The 27,042-nt window shown below is 36.5% G+C and overlaps 1 protein-coding gene across 4 annotated transcripts in view; it reads left to right on the forward strand.

The window, feature by feature from the left end:
- NBEA (neurobeachin) overlaps window positions 1–27,042 on the forward strand; it is a 768,499-nt gene that overhangs the window by 95,061 nt on the left and 646,396 nt on the right. For all 4 annotated transcript variants that reach the window (XM_036747790.1, XM_036747792.1, XM_036747793.1 and 1 more), the window contains exons 2-4: window positions 9,132–9,363; window positions 12,029–12,129; window positions 12,381–12,476. In XM_036747790.1, the coding sequence (XP_036603685.1) occupies window positions 9,132–9,363; window positions 12,029–12,129; window positions 12,381–12,476 (429 nt within the window). The remainder of the gene's footprint in view (window positions 1–9,131; window positions 9,364–12,028; window positions 12,130–12,380; window positions 12,477–27,042) is intronic.

Raw genomic sequence — 27,042 nt, forward strand, 5'->3', positions numbered from 1 at the left:
CTCACTTAGAATTTTATTCTATTTGGCATGTAGTATATGCAGAAATAAGATTTGACTCAGAATTGTGAAGTGATATTGTCTTCTTGGTCTGCTACTTTCGTGGATTTTTAACCTCTAAAGTTCCTTGATACTTCCCAACCTGCCATCATGGACCTGTGAATTTTCATCCCTGGGTAACTTCTGCTATACTTTTTCTCTGCTTCTATTCTAGGGATATTATGCGCCATTGTGAATTTGAGGTGATTTCACCTCCTGCAGATTTAGGGTACACAATCTTACCTGTGCCTTCACTGCTGGACAATGTTTTCAAACCTTACCTTCTACCCTCTGCCCAGCCATGGCACTGCTACCTCTCCTTATTGTAGATAGCTGACCCATTTGTGACTTTAAGGTTTACAGAGCTCTTTATATCTATTATCTCATTTGATCCTCACAATAACTCTGAAGTTGGTAATGTAGGCATTACTATCCCCATTTATAGATAAAGGAACTGCAGCTCAGAGAGGCTCAGTGACTGGTTACACAGCCAGCGAGTACCTAGAGATGTCTCTTATTTCCTTGAAAAACCTGACATCATCTTATGTGAGTTCCATCATGACCTATTTTCTCTTTCCTCTGGTCACAGAAGATGCATACCTACCTCCTCAATTCAATTAAAAAAACCCCATTGTTTAATTATCCACTCTATGCTCTTGGCACTGTAATAGGGATTAAGAATAGAAAGACGCAATGAAATAGTCCCTGTCCTGAAGTAGTTGGTGTTCTACTGGGGAGAAGTACTGTACTGCTTAAGTATAGTACAGGTAAAATTGAGGAGAAGAAAAATCCTGACTTGGAGTGAGAAACTCTGGGGGGGTGTGTGTGTGTGTGTGTGTGTGTGTGTGTGTGTGTGTGTGTAAGAGAATCATTCCCTCTTATGCATTTTTATTCTTTCGTGACTCCATCTGCCTACCCATCTATGGAACGCTGCTTCTGTTTCATTTTGCTTTTCTCTTTCAGTGCTAAACTTACTTAAAAAGTTTTTGTATCTTAGCTATTTCTCTGTCTTCACCAACCATTACTTTGTCTCCTCATCATATTATGGCTTCACTATTAAGAAATTGATCTCCCAAAGATCTTCATTGTCTACCTCAGTATCAAATACAATTGCCTTTTTTGGGGGTGGAGGATAACGATCCTCTTTCACCTTTTTTGTGGCTTTTTAAGATTGGACAACAAATCCTATTGAATAGTCTCTATATCTATGCCAGTTTCTTGGTTCTCCTCTTACATCTTTGCTTGTGTTTTTGCTATATTTGTACTTTTTTCTTTTTCTTTTTGCTTTTTGACTTTTTGATTCTTCAGTCTCAGGGTGTGACTAAAGATTCTACATTTGATATTATGCTTTTTTTTTCTTTCTGTATTTTCTCCTTTGGCAGTCTCGTTTATACCATTGCTTTCAGCTATCGTTGTTGTGTGATTGACTCCCACATGCTATATTTACAGTCCCAGCATCTGTTCTGAGTTTCATACATGTATCTTTAGCTGTCTTTAGGACGTTTTTGTATTGCTATTGGTGAGTATCTCAGACTTGTCTAAAACTAAATTTTTTCTCTTTTCTCATTTTAACTTAACTATTTCTGTCTGTTGGGAGGCAGGGAGGGAGGCACAGTAGAGATCGTGCTGGACTTTGAGTCAAGACTCAGATACCTACTAGCTGCATGACCCTGGACAAGTCCCTTAGCTTTGGTTGGCTTCATTTTCTTTATCTATAAAATTGGGATGATAATAGTATTTCACTCTTACAACAGTTGTTGTGAAGGTCAAATAAGATAATATTTGGAAAGAGCTTTGCAGGCCTGTATAAATGCTCTATAAATGTTAGATATTATTGTTGCTGTTGTTACACCAGCACTTGCTTTCTCTGTCACCTTAAGTTTCTTTGGTTTTTCTCTGTATACATATCTGATCACTTATGAAATTTCTTCTAGTTTTACCTCAGCAGCATCTTTGGGATCTGTTGACTTTTTTCTATTCCACAGTCATCTACTTAATATAGATCCTCTATACCACCAAATTTGTCTAATGCAGTAGTTTACTGACAGTGTTTATAGCTTATTTTATTTCTCCTGGCTATTTCTTCATTTCACTGGTGGAATATTCATCTATGGACACATCTGGTCATTTCATATTTTCACTAAAAAATCTAAAGTGCTTCTCTGTTTTGTACCATATGTGGTTCACATTCCTTTGCAATATCTTAAATAGATATATTTCCATTTTGTTTTTCTAGCTTTATCTCATTTTATCAGATCAACACAAAAAAATCCCAACCTCATATATTCTAGTTAACTTGGATTCCTGTTCCCATGAAGAGTAATGAGATCTAACTAGATTTATAATTTATAATTTCCCCTCAAGTTTCACGTAACATTTTTTCCTCCACTCTTGAATATGCTCATGTAATACTGTATAATATAATTACATATTTGTGTCTTAGCAGATAAGGTGTTTGCAAATAATTTTGCATATAAATTACAGGTATTATCATCATTCTATTATTAGACTTGCTTAGGGCAGGGGCAATGATTGAGTTTTAGCTAGATTTCTTTCTCTGATAGCACAGTACTCCACATTGGATTAGGCACTTGATAAATACTTATTGAATTTTTTTTTTATTAGAAGGGACATATAAAGTGAGTGCAAATTAGTGTAGTACAAATAGAGTCTGTATGAGGAGGGGATGCTGAGAAAGGGAATAGTTATATTGAAATGAAGCTTATAAGGGAGAAAGCTTGCTGACTCTAGAGTCAAATAAAAAAGAAGCAGGAATTTTTAAACAGTATGAATGGTAAATAAACAGTTAAGGAAATGAAAAAGTCATTTGTGCCAGGCAGATCAAGTTGATGGAATCAGGGAATCCATGGCATAGAATAATAAGAGTGATTTTGGTGAGGTAGGTAAAAAATATTCAAGGGGCATGTAGGTTAAACAGAAGAGTTTGGATTTGTTGTGTTAGGGAATAAACAGTTGCTTTAGATTCTTGAATAACAACCATCAACCATTCCTTGTGAAATATAATAGAATAGAGAACCAATGGTAAAATTTTGCTGTTGATACATAACCAATAAACTTAGGGGCATTGTGAGGTTAAAATAAGATGGTTAAAAGTTCTCTAGGAGGCTTGAGAGTTGAGTACTATGATTTTAGTTCTTACGTGGTTTGATTTGGGGTACATTAGGATTCTTGAATTTGTGATTACAATGCTTGGAACTGTCTCAGGGGAGTGAAAGAAGCTAAAGAGATTGATTTTCCTTAGAGGGCCATCTAACTCAAAACCCTCATTTTATAGGTGAGGAAAATAAGTCTCAGTCCACATCTAGAGTGTTGTGTTCAGTTTTGGATGCACATTTTGGAAGGCATGCTGATAGGCCAAATGACACCTGTAGGAGGGCAAGTAGGATGCTAAAGGGCCTTAAGTTCATGCCATATTAGGTCAATTTGAGGGAACTGGGATGTTTAGCCAGGAGAGGAGAAGGGATGTGATGTTAGTCTTTGGAGTTTGTTTGGTAAGCTGTCATGGGGAATGGAATTAGACTTGTTATTATGCATGGCTTAAGAAGACAAAGTGAGGAGTAAAGAATACAAATTGTGCAGAGAAAAATTTAGGAAGTTAGAGAAACTTCCTGATGATTGGGGCTATCCTAGGGTAAAGTAGGCTACCTCTGAAGGTAGTTGGTTCCTTGTCACTTGAGGTCTTTCAGGAGAAGATAGATAACCACTTGTCAGATATATTATAGAAGAGATTCTTATTCGGGTGGAGGTTGGTCTGGGAGGTCTCATCCTACTTTGTAACATCTTTCAAGTACTTCCCCTTCGTTCCTCTATTATTGCCACCACGCTGGTTCACACCCACATCACCTCACGCCTTTTCTAGTGCAATAATAGCCTGTTGGTCAGTCTTTTGCCACAAGTCTTCCTACTACAGTCCAGGCTCCACTCAGATGTCAAAATAGTCTTCTAAAGGAACAATTCTGACTGTTCTGACTCACAAACCCCTCTTCCTCACTTACTCTTTAAACTCTCTTGACTCCTTGTCACCTCCAGGATGAAAGGTAAAATCATCTGTTTGACTTTTAAAGCCCTACATAACCTGTTCCTCCCTTTTTTTAGTTTTCTTACATCTTAACTGCACCCTTAAATCCCATTGCTGTTCAATCCAGTGACACAGACCTCTGTAACACTCCATTTCCTGACTCCAGGAATTTTCATTGTCTGTCCCTCACATCTGGAATGCATTTCTGTATTTATTTTATGCCTCTAGGCTTCCTTGAATTTCTTCAGGTCTCAGCTAAAAGTCTGCCTTCTGTATGAAGCCTTTCCTAATCTCCCTTAATTCTAGTGCTTTCCCTCTATTGACTTTTTTTCTAGTTTATCCTGTCCGTGTATGTATATATAGTGAGAAAGGAATTTATAACTTTCATATTAATCAATATGATATTGATTTTCTCAAGAGCAGACCCTCTGGCTTGGGAATCAGAGCTCACAATGCAGCTTGAATTGATTAATCAGAACTGTCCATGCTCACAATCACTGGACATTAAGTGACGCAAATCAAAGATTGAAGAACTTGTTCCCGTCACAGAACTCTGGTTCTGTACTTTAAGGGAGATGGTCACAACCCCCAAAGACTTGACTCCAGAATTGTTTTATTGTGGGATTTGTAGGTTTCTTGTGGGAAGCCTTTAAATGATTGTTAGTAATCCATCTTCCCCCCTCCTTGCCCACTTTGATTTAAGTATATAACCAGTACTTTTACTCCAGCTAAGAGAACATTACTCACTCTGAAATTAATTAAATCGCTACCTGATTACTGGCACTTTGTCTCTGGCCTGCTGTTTCATCGTTCTCAGGTTAGAGTAAAAAGTTTTGTCATCCTGTTAACAATATTTCGTACATAGTTGTTTGCATGTTGTCTCCCCATTTAGACTTTGAGCTCCTTGAGAGTAATGGACTGATTTTTTGGTCTTTCTTTGCATCTCCAGGGCTTAACACATTATTTGCCTGGCACATAGTGTTTAACAAGTGTTTATTGGCTGACTGACTAATCAGAAAAATGTAAATTAAAGCAATTCTGAGATCCTACCTCACCCTGTTCATATTGGCAAAGCTGATAATAAAGGAAAATGATATATACTAGAGGAGATATGGGAAAACAGGCATATTGATTTAATATTGGTGAATCTATAAATGGACACAACCATTCTAGAAAGCAATTTGGATTTATACACAGAAAGCTGTTAAACTTGCATACCTTTTTACCCAGCTGTATCACTACAATATCTGTACCCTAGAATGATCAAATAATTAGGAAAAAATCATATATGTACAAAAAATACTTAAATTAGTTTATAGCTGCAAGGCACTCTTTTTTTTCTGCTTTGATTAATTAACTCTATATCTCACTTCCCGAAGAAATTATTCCAAACCTTATTTTTCTTCTCATAGCTCCTTATCATGGTCTCTTCTTTTTTTATGGAATCCCTTGATATTATCATCTTCAATCTCCTTTTCCTCCAATTTCTGATAATATTATCCTTCTGACTATGTATGTAGAGAAGAGAGGTTGTATACAAGAGATATTTTGGTGTTAAAAATCACCAGATTGGGCCACCGATTGTATATGTAATGTCAGGAGTTGCAAACCTGGGTGACCAGAAGAGTGCTGGCAACTGTGACAGAAATAAGTGAAGTTTGGAAATAGGTTAGACAATGTGGGAAATCATATTTTAATTTTTTTTTAATTAAGATTTTTTATTTTTAGTTTACAACACTCAGTTCCACATAATTTTGAGTTCCAGATTTTCTTTCCCTCTCCCCCCTCTCCCTCCCCAAGATGGCATGGAATCGGATATGTCTTCTACATACAACTTTGCATTGAACTTATTTATACAATAATCAAGTTGTAAAGAAGAATTATGACCAATGGAATGAATCATGAGAAAGAAGAAGCAAAACAACAACAACAACAAAAAAAAACAAAAAAGAAAAAAAAAACAAAGGAAAAAAAAAAGAAGAGCATGCAGTGTGCCTCAATCTGCATTCAGACACCATAGTTCTTTCTCTGGATGTAGATAGCTCTCTCCATGAGTCCTTTGGAGTTGTCTTTGCACCTTGCATTGCTGAGAAGAGCGAAGTCTATCAGAATAGTCATCACACAATCCATATATCTGTGGTTGTGTATAATATTCTCCTGGTTCTGCTCCGTTCACTCAGCATTATATCGTGTAGGTTTTTCCAGGTTGTTATGAAGTCCGTATCTTCCCCATTTCTTATAGCACAATAGTATTCCATTACATTCATATACCACAACTTGTTCAGCCATTCCCCAATTGATGGACAACCCCTTGAGGAAGTCATATTTTTAAATATCCAGTAAGTATTTGAAGATGGATGACTGGATCTTGGAAGAGAGAATATAGCTGATTATTTAGATTTGGGTGTTTTCTACACATAGATGATAATTAAACTGATGGTACCTGATGACTCCTTGGCTAGAGAGACAGTGTAGTACCCTAGGGTACTTCAGTTTGTGACTTTCAGAGCTGGAGTGAATGTCCTGGGTGGAGAGTTTTGTGGGGCATGGTGGAGAAAGTTCTGGAGAGGCAAGAGTAGTGATGTCAGACTCAGAAGCCAGTCACTGGCTACGAAACTACAAATGAACATCTATATTTTTATCTATCTTGTTAAACATTTTTCATTTCCATTTTAATTTGGTTTGGGCCCCTATTGGGGAGTTTTGCCAGTAGTTTGATACCTCCCATTTAGAGTGCAGCATGGAGGAGGAATAAAGTATTTATAAATGAGGTTTTATTGTATTCATGCATTAAGTATTTTCCAAACACAGTGCTTTTCTGTGGTCTAAGTGATAGACTATGTCTCTTAGCTGGGGACTAGCCTATTTAGTTCAGGGAAGTACATCATTCCACAAGCACTTATTAAAAAGTTGTCCTTAAATGATGGATTTTTAGCCATGGTTCATTAGGATTGTTGACTAATACTTAGAAGAACTGTGATTGTGTTGGTAGAGGGCACACCCACACTGATCACAGATCATTGAAGTAATCTTTTTCTAAATTTTTAATGGAGGTCAATAGGAGAATAAAAAATAGGACTCATTGAATGGAAACTTTTTTTTTGTAGAGAATATGGTATTTTAGTTTAGCCATAGAATTTTAGCACTTTAAGACACCTAAAGAGTCCAAGCCACACATTTTATAGATGAGGGTTAAATAACTTGCTCAGGGTCATGAAGTTCATTAGTATCTGACTATAACTGTATTTTGTCTGGAAATAAGTACATCCTATTTGCCTGCCAATTTTTTTCCATAATATTTTTTAGTTGTGGATAATCTTGGCGTGTACAAGATTTGTATTCATAGGATTATTGATTTGCTCAAGGTCACGTATGTAATAAGTGTTGGAGGTGGTATTCGAACCTAGATTTTCTTAACTAGATCGATGTTTTCCCCAGTTTATTATGCTGTTCTTTGGGGCAGCTAGGTGGTGTAATAGAGTGCCATGCCTGGAGTCAGACAAATCTGGCCTCAGACATTTACTAGCTGTGTGACCCTGGGCAATTAACTTAACCCTGTTTGCCTCAGTATCCTTATCTGTAATATGACCTGGAGAAAGAAATGGCAAACCTTTCTAGTATCAACTTCATACACGACTGAACAATAACATGCTATTCTTTAGCCTTGACCTTATTTATTAGTTAAGTTATAATGTTAAACATCTCAGGATACTTAATCTCCATTAAAGTTTATAATTGCAACTTTCCAATTAAAACACAATTGTATTAAATTTTTTTAATGGAAGAAAATTGGTGGACAACAAAGGTTGAGAATATTTCAAAATTGGTGGTCAAGGCTATTATTTAAAACAAACTTAAAATGTTTTAAATGAGGAAGAGAAAGAAGAATAGCCTTTTTTGAAAGTTTGTGTTATAGACAATAAGGAAAAATCTGTAGGAGAAGCAGGCAGGAGAGATAGGGAGAGGGAATAAAAGGAAATGTCTGGAGAATTTGGGAAATGGAAATTTGCAGAAAGGAAACATCATGTAACTAGGAAGATTTGCGTAAAAAGGACCAGTTTTTTAAAATGATGAAGACAGAAAAAATAAATCAGTGCTGAAGGCCTTGAAATAATATTTATAAAACATTGGAAAGTAGGCTTCTTTAAAAATGAAAATAGGCATTATATGAAACATTGGACTCATTAAAAAGCATTAAAGAAGAGCTTCTATCAGGCAGTTCCAGTTTGAGCAAAACCAAATTAGTGATTATTGGCAGGTTATTTTATGAAGTGTCTAGATCAGGTAAAGTAGTGTAATGTGGCAACATTATAGCAAAGCATAGGTTTAAAAAATTTTTGTAAAGTGGACTCAAGTTATTGAAAGAATGTTATATTCCCCTTTTCTGTTCTGTTCATGTTTTTTGTTTCAGTCTCAATTCATTTGTACCTATGGCTATGAAATACTCATTTGTTTTATTTCGCTACAGTAGACAAAGTAGAAGATAGAAACTATAGAACAGTCATATTTCTGGAGATATTGCATTAAGCAGTGATAGTTTTTATAATTTATTTTCTATTAAATTTTAATAGTCTTATGGCAATTGTGATATTAAACTGAAACTTCTTTCAGATTGTGAGATGTACAAGAACTTTTAAAAATCATGTAGCTTTTCTGGGATGCAGGGAAGACATTCCATTTTGATGTTTAAATTTATATTAAACTAATATAGGTTCCTTCTTTTAGGGATTAGAATTGTATCTAAAGTTCATGTCCCCTTCAGCAAACATGATAAGCATTTGTTATTTGTGTATGAACTAATGAACCAACTGCATTTTTAATACTGTCTTATAATAGGGTGTTATAGTGTGGTGCAGTAGAATTGGTACAGGATTTGAAAGACTGATGTCCAAATCACGGCTCTGCCACAATTTTGTATCTGTAAAATAAAGGGGTTTTACTCGATGACCTCTGAAATTCCTTCCAGTTCTCATTCCATTTCTATGATTTATAATATTTTTTGAAGTGGTATCAGATTTTATGTATCATGAGTAATGGTTTTTATTTTTCTTTTCAGCTTGTTGGTGGGGAATTCGATTTGGAGATGAACTTTATAATCCAGGATGCCGAGAGTATAACATGCATGTCAGAGCTTTTGGAGCATTGTGATGTAACATGTCAAGCAGAAATTTGGAGCATGTTTACTGCCATTTTACGAAAAAGTGTCCGTAATTTGCAGACCAGCACAGAAGTGGGCTTAATTGAGCAAGTGTTGCTGAAAATGAGTACTGTAGATGACATGATTGCAGGTACGAGTTTCATGAGGAATGTGTAATTTTAGTGTTCATAAAGATTCAAACACATTAGGTTGCTACTTGAAATTATGTAGATTCATTTGAGATATATGGAACAATATTTATATTTTATTTTTAAAAGGAAATCATGAAATTGAAAGCATTTTCTTCCTTAGATTTTGAATAATTTGGTGGAGATAAATGAATTGTTGATGCTACTTAGTTAAGAACACATGATAATTTGCTATTCTAGTTTTATTTTGTCTCAATATTTTAGATTTTAAATATCTGCAAATCCTTTTTGGAACTTGGATGTAAATAATATTTTGTATATCAGTTCTAGGCTGTATAATTCCATTTTCCTTTGTGAATTTAATCCATTTCGTAAGGAGATTATACATTTGGAAAACATAATATTTGATAGGAAAAATAAGAAGCTGCTGAGTCGTTTTAATTAAAAAGTTAATTTTACTCAAAAAAGTTTTTATCTTATTAATAGTAAACTGATTTCTGTGGTTTCTTTCAAGCAGATTGTATTTAGGATGATTAAAAATATCTCCTTTTTTCCATCTATCACTGATTAATGAATCTAAAAGAGTGGCTGATACAAGTTAAATACCAAATAAAAACAATTATTTGATGAAAAGAAGACATGGCATTTGTTCTTAGGATATTCTATCAGTTATCAAAAAAGAGTTTTTGTATGTAAACTGGCATTTTTGCAAGTTTTACATGATATCATTTGATCTTTGCAAGCAAAAGTTTAGTTTTGAAATAAGTTTTCTTTTTTCAAAGAGTGTAGAGTAAGCATTGAGGTAGAATAGTATGCTTTTTAGGTCACTGCTGCTTAATTAATCTTTAAGAGAATTTTCCTTTTTGAGGTTAAATTGATAGCAGTATAAACATTCATATTCTGATATGCTTTAATACTATATCATAAAGTTTGTTGATTCATTTACCTTCCTCATTTCTCCCCCTGCCCCCTCCCTCAAAAAAGAGAAAGTCTTATTTTATTCTGTTACATATCTTTAACTTTATCATAGAGACCGAAATGGGAAGGAAATAGTAATTAGCATTTATATAATGCTTTATGACTTACTAAGTGCTTTACTCACAACAGCTCTGTAATATAACAAAATTGAGACTCAAGTGAGGTTAAAAGATTTGTCTAGGGTCACACATATATTAAGTGTTGAGAGCTTGAACTCAAACCTAGGCCTTCTGACTCTTCTACCCAATTCATTGTTCTTTTAAAATATATTTGTTAACAAATATATTTTAACTGATAAATGTAATAGCAATAGTAACTCACTCGGTGTATGACGTACTTAAGAGAGGAGAGAGAAGTTCAGTTTCTTTAAAAATATTGATGACTGAATTTGGGAAAATTCTTTTTCTTTTTACAAATTTCATTTCTATTTTGTGTAAATTGATTCCTGTTTTAAAATGAAATGAAATTTTTCAGCAACTCCTTATTTACTACCCTTCACACTTACAACATTTTTGTAGTGCTTGTCAAATTCTATGACTTTACGAAGAAGACTTCAAAACTAACCTGTCTCATTATTCCAAATGCATTGATTACATTGATAACTACCTTACATTAGCCATGATCTTTAAGGTGCTTCAACAAAAGACTTCAGATTGTGTTATTTGAATGGCTCAGGGGATGGATGCTCAACTGCTAATTATGATTATTTCACTTGCATTGTAAAAGATTAAACCTTGTAGAAACTCATTCATTATGCCATTAAAATATCCTTACTCTTTTTCCATTTTCAAATAATATATGCTTTGTTTGTATTCCTTTAAGGGTCAATTATTTGTTGATATGAGGATGGTTAAATATGAAACAGTTCAGAATCTTGAACCATTTACATACATAGTAAAAATATCATTAACATGCCTCCAAATTATATATGAAGAGATGCTTGCTGGAAAAGTTTTAGAAAATATTTATTGTTTAATCTAATTGAGCATTACCAGCAGCTTTTCAAAGCTTTTTTTTTTACATATGTATAAAATAAAGCCTAACAAAAAAAAAAGTTAATACAAATAAATGGATGCTTAAGTATTTCAAAGGACATTTGAGATATTTCTTAAGAGTATGTGTTAAATGTGTAATTTTTTTCATTATTTGGTGAGCTTTTGATATATACTGTGTATTTAAAGGAACTTCATGGATGTAATTAGTCATGTATTTTCGTGGCTTTTGAAGTGAAGGAATCATACTGCACAAAGACATAATGTTCAGTGCATGTCATTACTTTGGAAAGGAAGTTGTGCATGTGGCATAGTTAATTTTTGGTTCAGGTTAAATGTTAAAACCCTGTTATTGATAATATTTCTAATCCCATTTCTCCTTATAATTGTTAGTATGTGCTCAGAAAGGACAATTTTAACATTAGTCTTCTAGAAGCACTTTTAGACATAATTTGTAATGAAAAAATATTATTCTAATAAATCATTACTTGATTCCTGTATTACCTGTGCTTCTGCTATTTATTAGGGTGGCGATTCAATAAATGACTCTGTTGTTATAGTGGGCAATTTTAGGTGTTCATGTTCAGATTTGTTAGTGAAACTTTTTAATGAACATATTTTCTCTTTTATAACAATATTGCTTTGATTAATTCTGGGTTGCAACTAAAGTTCAAAATAACTTTATTTTCCTTTGAAGATCTCCTGGTTGATATGTTGGGGGTTCTTGCAAGCTACAGCATCACTGTCAAGGAGTTGAAGCTATTGTTCAGCATGCTTCGAGGAGAAAGTGGAATCTGGGTAAGCTGTAATGGGATAGAGAAGTTTTAAGTATCGGTACATTAGTGCTTGTGGTTCAATAAATTGTCTCTAGAGAGCTATAAACTTAAATTTTTAATGTTAATTGAGTGTTTCTCTAAAAGAAATTTTAGCAACTGATTTAAAATTAATTTACTGTTTAGTTGGAAAATGGTCTTTTGGCTAACATGGCATGTAGAATATTATTACTGTCTGGGTACACTGACAGTTCTTCTATTTTATTGTTTCCTCAGCCAAGACATGCGGTTAAATTGTTGTCAGTCCTTAATCAGATGCCACAGAGACATGGGCCTGATACTTTTTTCAATTTCCCTGGCTGTAGTGCTGCAGTAAGTTTTTTAATGAATTTATTTTTAAAATTAAATAAGTTAATTTGTTGTAGAATTTTGTAGTTCTTACAAATATCAGTCATGGTACCAGTGCCTGACCTTTTATAGCACAGGAGACAAAATAGAGCACCAAGGTTTAGGTAGAGCCATTGTCTTTGCTTGGGATATTATTGCTGCCTAATCCTAAGAAATTAGGTAATTCCCTACCTTTCTTGCATTGAAACACACAAACAAAAATAGCTGATTGACTAAAGAGTAGAAGGAATTGTTGAGGACTAATAACTGTTTAGCCAACATTTAATTCAAGCCTCAGGGTTAAATCAGAAAGTAGAAAAGCTTAGGTTTTGCTCTTTGTAATATTCTATAGGAATAGTGAATTGATAATTAATTTATCAAATTACAAAATGGGGGCGGGCACACCTGGTTCTTTGGGTGATTGCCAGGAAAGACCACATTTGGCAGCAGGAAACAGGGAGGATATCACAATTTAATTAAATACGAGAGTATGGGGACAAAATAAAAAACCAAACTCCTAAAGGGGAAGACAAATGGCAAAAGAGGTGTACAGAGGCAGATGCCATGGGGATGGGATGGGATGGTGAAAGGAGGTAGGCAACTTGGGGAAGAGGATCAGGAGGGGAAGAGGCAGAAATTATCACTCATATAACCATGGATTAGAGTGAGGAGCATTGGGCAGCAGGACCTGATAGAGGTAGAAGAGCGCTATAGGGGCACAAGTTTGAGGTCTCATTTTTATAGGGTTTTGGAGGGAACAGACTTACCTGTACTACCTTGGGGTTAGTCCATTAACATATACTAATTATCTCAAAATTATTGGTAAAACTTTAAAGTTGTCATCTCAAGGTTATTAATACCCTTTTGATGGTCTGGAACTGTGGAGGTCTGGAATTTGTTTGGAATTTACCTATCATAGGACCAGAATCCTAAGAGAAATGCCTAGATGGTGTCTGCTGATTCAGCACATATTACCAGGATGTGAATTTTGGTCAATATATGATCCACTTAGTAAATTTTACTCCTGTGATCTTTGGGACAGTTTGCATGTGACTTTTACGTTTCCCTTTGCAGTTTTATATCCTCTTATTGCCCCTTTATACTGGCTACTTATAGATTTACCTATTCTACTTCCTAGAAGTGGGATGGGGGTTGGTCAGGGGAACCACACTATGATACAATATTAACACAAATAGGAATAGTCTAAGAGAATATCATTGACATATTTAATAAATACTTGACAAGTAACTGACAAATTCTTCATATTCAGTATTCCCCCCCCCTTTTCCTTTCCATGTTCCTTTTCTGGAATTTTAATAATCTCACTCCTGTTTTGATTATTTTCTAGATCTATTTTGATACTATTTTATCTTTCTGCCTTCTTATTTCTTTTTTTTTTTAGAATTCTTTTAATTTATTTAATATTTTTACTTTTCAGCCCTGATTTCCACAAGTTTGAATTACAAATTTTCTCCCCATTTCTACCCTCCTCCCCCCCACTCCAAGATGGCATATATTCTGGTTGCCCCGTTCCCCAGTCAGCCCTCCCTTCTGTCACCCCACTCCCCTCCATCACCTTTTCCCTTACTTTCTTGTAGGGTAAGATAAATTTCTATGCCCCATTGCCTGTGTATCTTATTTCCTAGTTGCATGCAAAAACTTTTTTTTTTTGAACATCTGTTTTTAAAACTTTGAGTTCCAAATTTTCTCCCCTCTTCCCATATGTGTGTGTGCATATAAATAAATGTATATTCCCTTCAGCTACCCTAATACTGAGATCTCATGAATTATACATATCATCTTTCCATGTAGAAATGTAAATAAAACAATTCAACTTTAGTAAGTCCCTTATCATTTTTCTTTCTTGTTTACCTTTTCATGGTTCTCTTGATTGTTGTGTTCGAAAGTCAAATTTTCTATTCAGCTCTGGTCTTTTCACTGAGAAAGTCCATATTTTATTGAAAGTCCATATTTTGCCTTGGAGCATGATACTCAGTTTTGCTGTGTAGGTGATTCTTGATTTTAATCCTAGCTCCATTGACTTCCAGAATATCATGTTCCAAGCCCTTTGATCCCTTAATGTAGAAGCTGCTAGATCTTGTGTTATTCTGATTGTGTTTCCACAGTGCTCAAATTGTTTCTTTCTGGCTGTTTGCGGTATTTTCTCCTTGATCTGGGAGCTCTGGAATTTGGCAACAATATTCCTAGGAGTTTTCTTATTGGGATCTTTTCCAGGAGGTGATCAGTGGATTCTTTCAATTTCTATTTTACCCTTTGGCTCTAGAAGATCAGGGCAGTTCTCCTTGACAATTTCTTGAAAGATGATATCTAGGCTCTTTTTTTGATCATGACTTTCAGGTAGTCCAATAATTTTTAAATTCTCTCTCCTGGATCTATTTTCCAGGTCAGTGGTTTTTCCAATGAGCTATTTCACATTGTCTTCCACTTTTTCATTCCTTTGGTTCTGTTTTATAATATCTTGGTTTCTCATCAAGTCACTAGCTTCCACTTGCTCCAGTCTAATTTTTAAGGTAGTATTTTCTTCAGTGGTCTTTTGGACCTCCTTTTCCATTTGGCTAATTCTGCCTTTCAAGGCATTCTTCTCCTCATTGGCTTTTTGGAGCTCTTTTGCCATTTGAGCTAGTCTATTTTTTAAGGTGTTATTTTCTTCAGTATTTTTTTTTTGGGTCTCCTTTAGCCAGTCATTGACTTGTTTTTCATGGTTTTCTTGCATCACTCTCATTTCTCTTCTCAGTTTTTCCTCTACTTCTCTAACTTGCTTTTCCAAATCCTTTTTGAGGTCTTCCATGACGTGAGACTAGTTCACGCTTTTCTTGGAGGCTTTTGATGTAGGCTCTTTGTTGACTTTTTCTGGCTGTATGTTTTGGTCTTCTTTGTCACTAAAGAAAGATTCCAAAGTCTGAGTCTGAATCTGAGACCATTTTCGCTGCCTGGCCATGGTCCCAGCCAACTTACTTGACCCTTGAGTTTTTTGTCGGGGTATGGCTGCTTGTAGAGTAGAGAGTACTTTGTCCCAAGCTTGAGGGGTTGCGCTGTTGTTTTCAGAGCTATTTCTACAGAACAAGCTCTGCCACACCAGTGCTTCTCCTCCCCCAAGAACCTGCCAACTTGGACTGCAACTCAGATCTTAAGCAGGCTCTGCCCTCCAGCTCTGATCTGCCACTTAATTCCTCCCACCAGGTGGGCCAGGGGCCAGAGGCAAGTACAGCTGTAGTTTTGTCCTCAGAGCTGCACCACCTCCACAGCTCCTCGGGTGGTGGCCAAACCTCAAACTCCTTCCACTCTGTCCCAGCAGCTTTTCCCACTAATCTTCCCTGTTTTCTTTGGTGTTTGTGGGTTGAGAAGTCTGGTATCTGCCACAGCTCACTGATTCAGGGCACTAGGGCCTGTTCCGCCCTGCCCCCGGTGCGGGCACAGCTCATGCTGGGCTCTGCTCCACTCCACTCCCAGTTACGTGCAAAAGACCTTACCCCGGGGCCATCCAGGCTGTCCTGGGCTGGAGCCCTGCTTCCCTCTGCTATTTCGTGGGTTCTGCAGTTCTAGAATTTATTCAGAGGCATTTTTTGTAGGTGTTTGGAGGGACCTGGGGGGAGCTCATGCAAGTCCCTGGTTTCCTTCCCCTTGCTGTCTGTGCTTTCTTATTTCTTAAAGTTCTTACCCAACTCTGATTTTTTCAATAACCCTCTTATGGCATCTGGAACAATCCAGATAGAAAAGTGTAATCCAGATGCTCTGTTTTCAGTTAGTTTTATTGTGGTGCTACAAAATGAGAAATTATTAAAATTCCTGATGGTACTTGAGTATATTAAAATAAATATGTCTTCATATAAAAATTACTCTCACTACGTTAAAATATGTAAATAAAGCAGGTGAGTGTGAGTATGTGTGTGTGTGTGTGTGAGAGAGAGAGAAAGAGAGAGCGAGAGAGAGAGAGAGAGAGAGAGAGATAGAAATTTGTTAAGTTATATTTGTAATTTTGATTGGCTTGCATCTGTTTGACCTTACGAATTATTGTGTCTAGGTTCTTTCTTTTGGTCATGGCTTCTAGGTGGTTCAGTGATTTCTTAAATTTGTTCTCGGTCTATTACAGATCAGTATTTTTTCCTATGAGATACCTTTCATTGTCTTCTATTTTCTTTTCAGTCTTTTAACTTTATTTTAATAATTCTAATTTTCTCATGGAGTTATTGGCTTCTATTTGGTCTATTCCAATTTTCAGAGAGATTGTTATTTAACTGTCTCTTGTGCCAGTCTGGAAATTCCTTTTCCAAATCTTCCATAGCTCATTTCTCTATGTTTTCCTCTAATGCAGTCATTTCATTTATGAAATAATTTTTAAAGTTCTTTCTAAAACTCATGCTGAAGCAAGAGTTCTGTCCTAGGAATTCAAGCTGAATTCCTAGGTGCTCTAGGTGTGTTTTTTTTCTTTTTAGGCTTTCTTTGTAGATTTTTTTGAGTCATTGTCTTCTTCTGGTTTTGTGTCTTTGGCATTCTTGTCACTATAATAGCTTTTTGTAGGATTCTTTTTTCATTTGCTCATTTTTCTAGGCTACTTTCTGACTTTGGACTTTATGTTAGAACCAGGCTCTGCACACTTCTGGAGGGAATGTCTGAGCTGTTCATGCCACTTCTCTCTTCAGATATTGAGTATTGTGTTGTTCCACACCTACAGAGGCAGTTATGGCTGAGATCCAGCAAGCTTTTAGTGTTCCCAAAGTGGTCTGGTTCAGAGTTATGTCTGATTTCTGCCCCCATGGTCTCAGCTCTGTAAGTTTCTGATATGAGTTTCGGTCTGGATTCAGCTACCATCAGTCAGCGAGAAGGATCTGCTTGTTTAGAGAGAAAGAATTGTAAGCTTTCCTTTGGGTTGGGATTCTTGCCACACTTACTCCTCTGCAAGCTTCAGATTAGGTTAGAATCTGTAAATGAGACCTTGCTTTATTTTGGGGGTCAGAGCCACATAGTTTCTGCTTGCTTCTGAATGTGTTCCTTCTTGGATTCACAGGATAGGGCCCACTACCACCACTCTTCCTGGACTGCCACCCATAGGTGTAGCTCCCTTCCTGTCTGCCCTGGATTTGTGACAGATCCAATTGTTGCTGGTGGTTATCAGGAAGGTGGACCCCCTTCTCCAAATATATTTTCCCCTCAGTGGTGACTGTGGAGGCTGAGTGAAATCAAGTCTGGTTGCCTGGGAGTCACTGATATTTCCAAGTCTTTTGGGGTCAAGGTCTGGGACTATCTCTATCATCTCTTAGTAGAGGTAGGGATCAAGGAGGTGGTCATGGTGGTGGAAATTTGACTTCCCTGGCACTTGCTGTCTCCTATCTATCTCTTAGGGTGCTTTGCTATTGAGCAAGTTTCTTGTGGGATTTAGAAAAAACCTCATCGTTGTGGCATTTAAAATAATGAGTTCTTTTCTAGACGTGTTCAGTATGAAATGCCTACAGGTCATTTAGTTTGAAATGTTGAACAGATAATTGGTGATGTGGGCCTGAAGTTGAGGGAAGAAAATGGTTCTGGATATATAGATCTTGCAATAATATAGAGATAATAAAACCTATAGGTTCTGATGAGGTCACCAAATGAATGAATATAATAAGAGAAAAGTGACAAAGGTAGTCTTGGTGTAAAACCAGTCGTTGTTCAGTTGTTTTTCAGTCGTGTCTGACTCAAGGCTAGACTGTAAGCTCATTTAGGGGAAGAATAGTCCTACCAGTTTGTATCTTAATCTTTGGCACTTAGCACAATGTCCACTATATAGTAAACACTTAATAAATCTTATATCTGTTTATAAGCAATGTGATTTCATTATTCAAATTAATTTCCCCAAATGCCTGTCATTATTTTTGTTCAGTCATTTCAGTCATGTGTGACTCTTTGTGACACCTTTTGGGGTTGTCTTGATAAAGATATTGGAATGGTTTACAATTTCCTTCTCCACCTCATTTTATTCATGAGGAAACTGAGGCAAATGGGTAAATCACTTGCCTAGGGTCACACAGCTTATGTTTGAGGCCAAAGATTTAAGGTATTTGAGGGTAAATTTGAACTCAGGTCTTCCTGACTCCAGGCCTGGCACTCTATCCTCTGTGTCACCTCACTGCCCGATATCCAGTTAGGGGAAAATATGGATTATGAGCAGCAAAGGGGAATGTTCAGTAAGTAAGAGGAGCAGGTTTGAGTGTGGTGATTTCTTCTTGCTAGTTAGCAGTGTCAAATGCTGCAAAGAAAGCAAGAGCTGTGGGGACTGTGAAAGATAATCAAATTTGGCAGTTAAGAAAAATTTGGTAACTTTGGGGTGAATATTTTCTGATGAGTGACAAGGCTGGAGACCAGAGGTAAGTGAGAGAAGAGAAAGTAGGTGCATACTAAGTATGGAAGTAGAAAGAGTTTCTATGGCTTTGTGAGGAAAATGGGTTTTGCATAAGAGGCGGGAAGGTGATATAATGGTAAAGGTGCTAGAATTGGTGTCAGGAAGATCTGAATTCAAATCTTGCCTCAGATACTAGTTGTGACTGTAGGGAGGTCACTTGACTTCTCCCCCAAAACTGAAACCGAGGGCCATTCAGGGATAGAGCTGAGGAAGATGGGACACAGAGAGCCAGTGGAAGTGATCATTGGGAGTAATTTACTCTTAGGTGGAAGAGTGCTAGTAGGGTTTTTTTTAGCCTTAGAGATAGTAGAGTTTAATAGATAAATTAGAATACTCAGTGTTTCTGCCTTGAGGTCTTAGAGCCATCATCCTAGAATTGTGGGCCATCACGGACTGGGGTTTTTTAATAAAAAAAAAATATTTAAAAACATTCTGAGAAGGTGTCCATTGGCGTAATCAGGCAGCCAAGTGGGACATTACTTGAAAAAAGTTAAAGAACCGAGTGCTGGGTTCCTGCTTTCTTGTTCCTCTAGGTTTGGGGGCCACTCTTTGAATGTGGCCTTCAACTAGTTCGGAATCCATCTTATCATATTACCATCCAGGGTATATTTCTCCACAAGAGTAGTATGAAATTCTTTATGTAATGCATTGCTAAAATCTACTGTATCTGATGTGCCAGGGTAATGACTCTATCAGAAAAGGAAACAAGGTTAATTTGGTGTGCCCTGTCTTTGATGAAACCAAGATGGTTCTCTGTAATCAACACTTCTCTTTCTAGATTTCACTAACCATTCCATGAAATATCCATTCTAAATCTTCCAAGGAATTGAAATCAAACTCAGCTGGCCTGTAGTTTTCAGACTGTCTTCACATTAGACTTTTTTTTTTAAAATTGGTACATTTGCCCATCTCCAATTCAGTGGTACCAATTCTATTTTCTGTGATCTTTCAGACAAAACTGAATGTGACTTAGCAGTCATATGTGTCAGTTCTTTCAGTATCTGAGGAGATAGTTCATCTGGATCAAATGACTGACTGGAGTTCATCAAGGACAGCTAGGTACTCTATTTCTATCTCATTCCTTATCTTGGTTATCAGCTTACTGTTATCCGTTTTTGTTCTGGTGTTTTCACTTATTAGCCATGGCAGAGAAAACAGAAGTAAAATAAACAGCAGTGCCTTCTTTCTGTTGCCACTTATCATCATCTGATCTATTTCAAACAGTAGTTCTATTCCTTTTCTCATTCTTCTATTTTCTCTAATGAAGTTTGAAATAAGAAGGAAAAAAACCCCCTTTGTTGATGTTCATTTCTCTTGATTTTACTTACTAATTCTTAAACACTCCTGGCTCCTTTTTATTTAAATATTATTCCAGTGTGTATTTATCCTTTATTACTTGCCTTCACGTTGCTCTTTTGTATCTTAAAAAAATTTGAATTGCATGGTGGGTTTCTGTCTACCCACATCCCTCTCTTAAGACAACTCCCATTTTTTCTCCTTGTTTGAGTTGTTTACCTTAATTTCTTTTTTTTTTAAGACCCAAACACCAGAACACAAATATAGAATAGAGAAAAGAAACAAAAACATATCATAAACTTAAATATTGGAACTTAAGTACAAAGTAAGAAAGAAAAAAAAGCATGTTACATGCATAGCAGAATGTAGGAGAGGATTCAAAATGCGTGACAATAAATTTTCATTTCAAGAAAGCCTGTATGATAAATACTACACATTGTGTTGAGACCTGTCCATCTTTTCTTTACTTCCTTGTAAGTTTTCTTTTGTTCTTTGCTGTGCACTTTTTTACTTTGTTCTCAAACCCCCTCTCCCCCTGCCTCCCTGAAGGCTACAATTAAGTACAGATATATTTCTATGTAGTTATAGATATATGCATACCTACCTACCTACCTACCTACCTACCTATATAGACATACTTTCCCAAAGAAATTCTACTCCTGATCTTTGTTTTTATGTTTGTGCATATCTTTTGTTTCCTATCCCTCCTGCCTCCTCTACTTTACTTCTACCTGCTACCTTGCCCTTCCGTTACTTTCCTACCCCCCTCCAAGGATCCCTTTCCTGCCTTCCCATTCCCATAAATCTAAACACCCTTCTGTAGCCCCCATAACCTATTCCCTCACCTTCCCCTCTAGAGATCCTCCCTTATCCTCCCATTCCCATTGATCTAAACACCGTTGTTTACCCCCCTTTTACCTATTCCCTCACCCTCCTCTCTAAAGACCACTCCCTTGTCCTCTCCCCCTTCCCTGTCCCCTTACTGTTTTATTTCTTCTGAATTTAGAATACTTTTATACTCTTCTAAATATATATGTATTGTTCCCTCTTAAACCCATTCCCTATGAAAGTAGGTTACCAGAACTACCAGCCCTCCTCCCCCATCTAATTCTTCTCTATTGATTCTTCCTCTTGTACCTCATTTGTATAAAATAATTACTTTTTACCTGTTCCTAAATAGTTTTACTTTTTAAATTCATATTATACTCAGGTTTACCCCAATCTTTCTTATAGGCTACTCAATTATTAATGAGAATCTTAGACATACATTTTACATTTTACATATATAAAAAGTAAGCGGTCTATCCTTATTGAATCTCTTGTAATCAGTCTTTGGTGTGTACCTTATGTTTCTCTTGGCTTTTGTATGTCAAATCTTCTATTAAGTTCAGGTTGTTTTTTTTTTTTTAAACAAGGTCTTGAAAGTTTGACCGTTGAGCCAAATGCTGATTTTTTTTTTATTCCAGGACTATGCATAACTTTGCTGGGTATGATATTTTTGGCCAGAACCCTAGTTCCCAGACTCTTTGCTATATAGTGTTCCAAGATCCATGGTTCTTTACTGTCTCTGCTGCTAGGTCTTGTATGATTCTAATTGTGGCACCATCATATTTAAATTGTTTTATTCCTGTTGCTCATAATATTTTATCCTTGAACTGGGGGTTTTGGAATTTGACTATAATATTCCTATGAGTTTTCCTCATAGGATCTCTTTTAAGTGATGATTGATGGATTTTTTTCTATTTCTACTTGCCTCCCTCATTCTAATGCTTCAGGACAATTTTTCTTTAATTATTTCTTCTATTATTGTATCAAGATTCTTCTTTTGATCATAGCTTTCAGTTAGTCTGATTATTTTTATCTTTTCTTGGTCTGTTTTTTTTTCTTATGTTTTACTTTCTCTTCTATTTTTTCATTATTCATATTTTTAAAAATTATTTCTTGATCTCTTATAATTTCACTGCTTCCCCTTGTCCAGTTCTAATTTTCAAGGTGTCATTTTCTTCCTTAAGATTCTGGATCTCCTTTCCTAATTGGTTGACATTGTTTTAATAATCTTCTTGGATTATTATTATTATTTTTTTTTAGTTTTTCCTCCATCTCTGTCTTTTGATTTTTAAAGTCTTTTTTTTAAAGATCTGTGAATTCTTTTTGGGTAGTTGACTATTTGACTTTACTCTTTGGGGAAAAGGGGGTATCTTTGTTTCAATATCTCCTCTGAAGATGAACTCAAGTCTTCTCTATTCCCATAGTAATTCTCTATCGTTGAATTATTTCTCCTTTGCCTATGCAGTTAAAAAAATTTTTTAATAGCTTAGTTTTTTGTAATCACCTCCAGTCCTGGGGTATGGGGGAAGGTGCCTTTGGCTTCAGATCCTTTTTCAATTCTCCCCTCTGACTTGGAAATGGAACCAAGACCTCCAGTCTCCTATAAATGCCCCCAGCCAGGGGCATTCTGCCCCTTCCTTCTGTGCTCACCATGCATGTGCTGGTTCCTTCTTTCTCCAGGCCCATCTCTGCCGCACAGCTGGGTCTGGCATTCCTTGTTAGCAGAGGTTCTCTTTGGCTCAGATGCTTAACTCCCCTCACTGTCTGGGGGATAAAAGTTCCTGTGGCTGGGGCTGAGGCAGCCTCCCAAACCAACTAATGCCAGGGCTTTCTGCTGGTTGTTAAAGCAGATCTTAGCCTGGAGGGACCAAACCTGGTCCTGGGATTTTTCTTCGGATCTTCTTAAGTTGTCCCAGGAAGACCCCTGCTGTGCCCGTATTCTTATTTATTTTTACCTATGCTTTGTTCACCCTGAGGTGCTATTTCATCTCTTTTGGGAGGGAAAATCTTAAGAGCTTGGAATTTTTTGATCTATTCCGCCATCTTCCCAGAATCTTCTCTTCTCCATTGTAGAATTTTCTTTGAACCTTTTGAATTCTGCTTCCCAGAAATCTAGAGTGTGTGTAAGACCATGCCTTGACTTTCTTTTCTTCTATCAGAGATCTTTTGAAGTAGTAGTTGTAAGAGTCTTATCATTTCCATTCCAACAACCACTTTTTCTTGTTAGTAAAAGTCTAATACAGTTTAGAATTTCCCTTTGTTGTCCTTCCATCTTTTGAAGAATGAATTTATCATTAAGGCAAGTTTAAAAAAAGTTATTAATTGCTTTACAGAGAGAATTCTAGTGATGTAGGGATAATCGAAGCCTCCCATCTGTGCTATACTATGCCTCTGTGGCAGAATTGTGATCTGTTTCCTGAGCTCATTTATTTCCTTTTTCTGCCCAAGTATTCTGTAGCAAACTTTGATGACAGTTACTTCTGTTTTTCTTTTTATGGATCTTTACCTAAATATTCTCTGCCATGCTTCATCTGTATTGTTCTTAGATTTTTTTTCCCACATGAGTTTGTCTTCTTAAAAAGATTTCTCCACCATGCACCTTCTTTATCTTTGTTTCTTTTGAATAAAGGTATACCCATCCAGAACCAGTACTGTCATGACATTTATCACAAATTTCAGTGATGAGATCTCTTTCTGCAGCTATCTTGGATCTGTTTTCCCCTCACAAAATATGTAGTAAAGCAACAGAAATCATCCCAGCTGATGATACGGACTTCATAACAACCTGGAAAAATCTACACGACATAATGCTGAGTGAGTGGAGCAGAGCCAGGAGAACACTGTACACAACCACAGATATATGGATTCCGTGAGGACCAACCCTGACAAACTTCGCTCTTCTCAGTAACACAAGGTGCAGGCACAACTCCAAAGGACTCATGATGGAGAATGCTATCTACATCCAGAGAAAGGACTATGAAGTTTGAATGCAGATTGAGGCACACTTCATGCTCACCTTTTTCTCTTCTCTTTTGTTTTTGTTTTTGGGTTGTTTTTTTTTTGGTTCTGTTTCTTCTTTCTCAATATTCATTCCATTGGTCGTAATTCTTCTCCACAACTTGACTAGTGTATAAATTAATTCAATGCGAAATCATTTGTAGTAGTTATATGAGATTCCATGCCGTCTTGGGGAGGGAGGGGGGAGGGAGGGGAGAAAATGTGGAACTCAAAATTATGTAGAACCGTCTGTTGTAAACTAAAAATAAAAATAAAGTAAAAAAAAAAAAAGAAATCATCCCAACCACAGAGCAAGAGTTACTACAGCTCCAAGTTGAGTGAAGTTCTGGATCAGAATCTGATAGTGATGTATCATTACCAGAGCTTTAGGAACAGGATTCTACATGGCAACCATGCAAGAAGCCCAATTGGCAGCAGTCTCTGAGATCGATGAGGAACCAGTCAATAAAGCAAAACAAAGTTGAAGTGAAAAGAAAGCATGAAAAGATATGTCCAAACTGGGACTTCAAGAAATGACAAGGGTCACTAGAGTCACCATCTGAAATCTCAGAATATCCTCTGTCATCACAGAGCTTAGATGTGTACAAGAGCTCAGTTCCAGATACCTACATAGTCTTTGGAGAAGTCAAGATGGAGGAGCTTTCTCAACAGACACAGCTAGCTGCTGCTGAAAAATTCAAAGTTCAGGGTGAAGCAGCTTCAGTCATAAGAAAATACACAAACACCAACTGAATAAGAAGAAGGTGAAGAGGAAGAGGTTGAAAAACAGGTGTGGAATTTAAGGACATTGAATTGGTCATGTGCAAGCAAACGTATCTAAAGCAAAGGTTGTCTGAGCCCTAAGGTGCTATAATGGAATTAACAATCTGGAGACAAGGACGTTTTTTCAGTGTTTCAGAGATTAAATGCAACCAGATTTGAAATTTCTATTGGTTCCCAGAGATTTTTTTCCTTAAAATGTTCTTCAATTTTTCCTCCACAAACCTTTGGAATTCTTTACTAGTTCAAAACCTTAAAAATCACCAATTTACTTTTCTTAATTCAGTTCAAAATTCTTTCTCTTGCTTATTCTCCCATAGCTTTCTCCCACGTAAGCTGAGAAATAGGATATTGATGTGTGTAGGGATATCACCATTGAACCTCAGGCACAGTAGCCTTCAGACCATGGTAGTAGAAGCTAGAATTCATGACAGATTTGGGAGAGACTGCTTCTTGGACTTAGTACACTGTTAAACCAAATTCTTACTGGGACTCTGAAGTCCATCTTCACTCCATGGACATAAGGGTACCTTTTAGGTATGGAGGTCAAGATATTGATTCATAGTGTAGTGATGTGATCCCACTTAGGTGGGTTTGATTTTTTCCTACTCGCAAGGTCACAAAATTGAGGTGATCATCTGAAACCTAGAATGTGAGCTTTTTGAGGAAAAGGACTATCTTTACTTTTGCTTATATTTACATCCTAAGCACTTAGCACAATGCCTAGCACAGAGTAAGCACTCAATAAATGCTCGTTGTCTTGTTAACTTTACAATAGAACAGACAGGCTTTAAAAGTTATATGCTGCAACTCAATGTGTCTCTCAAGTAACAAAACTGATGTGAAAGGTATAAAATATGGAAGATCCCATTATTACTTGTTCTTTGCTAGCTACAAAAATACCTAGATTTAGTAGAGAAAAATAAAGCCTTAAAGGCCCCCAGTGTATCAGGACTGTGATGCAATTTTCATTATTAATATAAAGTGAGGCAAAAAACGGTAAGATGCCAAATCGGTTTGCTACCTTCACATTAATATATCCAGTGCAAACTCCAAATTGATAAAGGATTCTCTATAGGTCTAGAAGGTTCTTATAGGGTATCCTAGTTGGTGATGGCACAAAGCTGAACATAGTAAGAGTCTGCAGAGCCTCCTAAATGACATCCAAAACTATTCAGAAGAAACTAGCCTACGTTATAGTCAGGAACACTCTCCAGTTTGAGAGACCTAAATTTCTATCCACAGGCTATCTAAAGTTGGTCCCCTCTTTTTCCCCCACTCCCACCACCACCCCCACCTTTCAAACCTTTTTCTGGGAAAATTCTTGTATCAGAAATTTTCTAAGTCTCAAAGGTTCCAAAGTGTAGTTGCGAAGAAGAAATAGATATGTGAAACAATTTAGAAATTATATAAGATTGTTGTTGTTGTTGTTGTTGTGTTTGTCCTTCATTTTGCGGGAGGGCTGTGCAAGGTCACCAGCCTCACTTTCTCCTCCAGAGCCATCTGGGTCCAGTGGCCTGATATTCACCAGGATGACTGGAGATGGCCCAGGATGCAGTGGGAGACCCTGGCCCTTTCAGGCTAAGGTCTTTTTAGGTTATCACTTTGAGTGAGGTAATGCCCATTCAGTGAATGGCCTCTTTAAGAAATGAGTCAAGGGATGCCCCCTTTAATCAAAACTAAAAAAAAAAAAAAGAAAAAAGAAAAAAGAAAAGGTCAGACTGGGAGGGGAAGATCTTCAGGGTTCCTGGTCAAGAGAAACAGTTACTATTTGGTATTTACATTCACTTTGTGTGAGGAGGGAGGGACCTATTGTCCAATCTATGAGCTCCAGAGTGAATTGGGGTTTAAGGCATGGTTTTTGAGAAAGAAATCTAGCCAGTAAACCCGAAGTTAAGGAGGCAGCCCTAACTTTGAAGTGATAAACTTCACTTAACAATGTTCTAGGCTTCATTGGACTCAGAAATAAAATACTATGTTTTTGTAGTGACCAGCATCGTTGGGTAAAACTTGCTAAATTCTAGTATTCAACTTTGCAGAAGTTGTAATAGTCATTATAGACATCTTGATGTTTCTAGTTATCTGGGTCAACCTACGCAAATCTTCTGGGGTTCATAATTTCAAAAATCTTAAAGTTTATCATTAAATGGTTTCTTACATGAAATGAGCATTCAGCAAATATGTGAAAATCTATATATGATGCAATAGTTATAAATACATGAAAATAAATTAACATACTGTTTCATTAATAAT

Source organism: Trichosurus vulpecula, chromosome 2 (assembly GCF_011100635.1).
Source record: "Trichosurus vulpecula isolate mTriVul1 chromosome 2, mTriVul1.pri, whole genome shotgun sequence".
In the NCBI taxonomy this organism is placed as follows: domain Eukaryota; kingdom Metazoa; phylum Chordata; class Mammalia; order Diprotodontia; family Phalangeridae; genus Trichosurus; species Trichosurus vulpecula.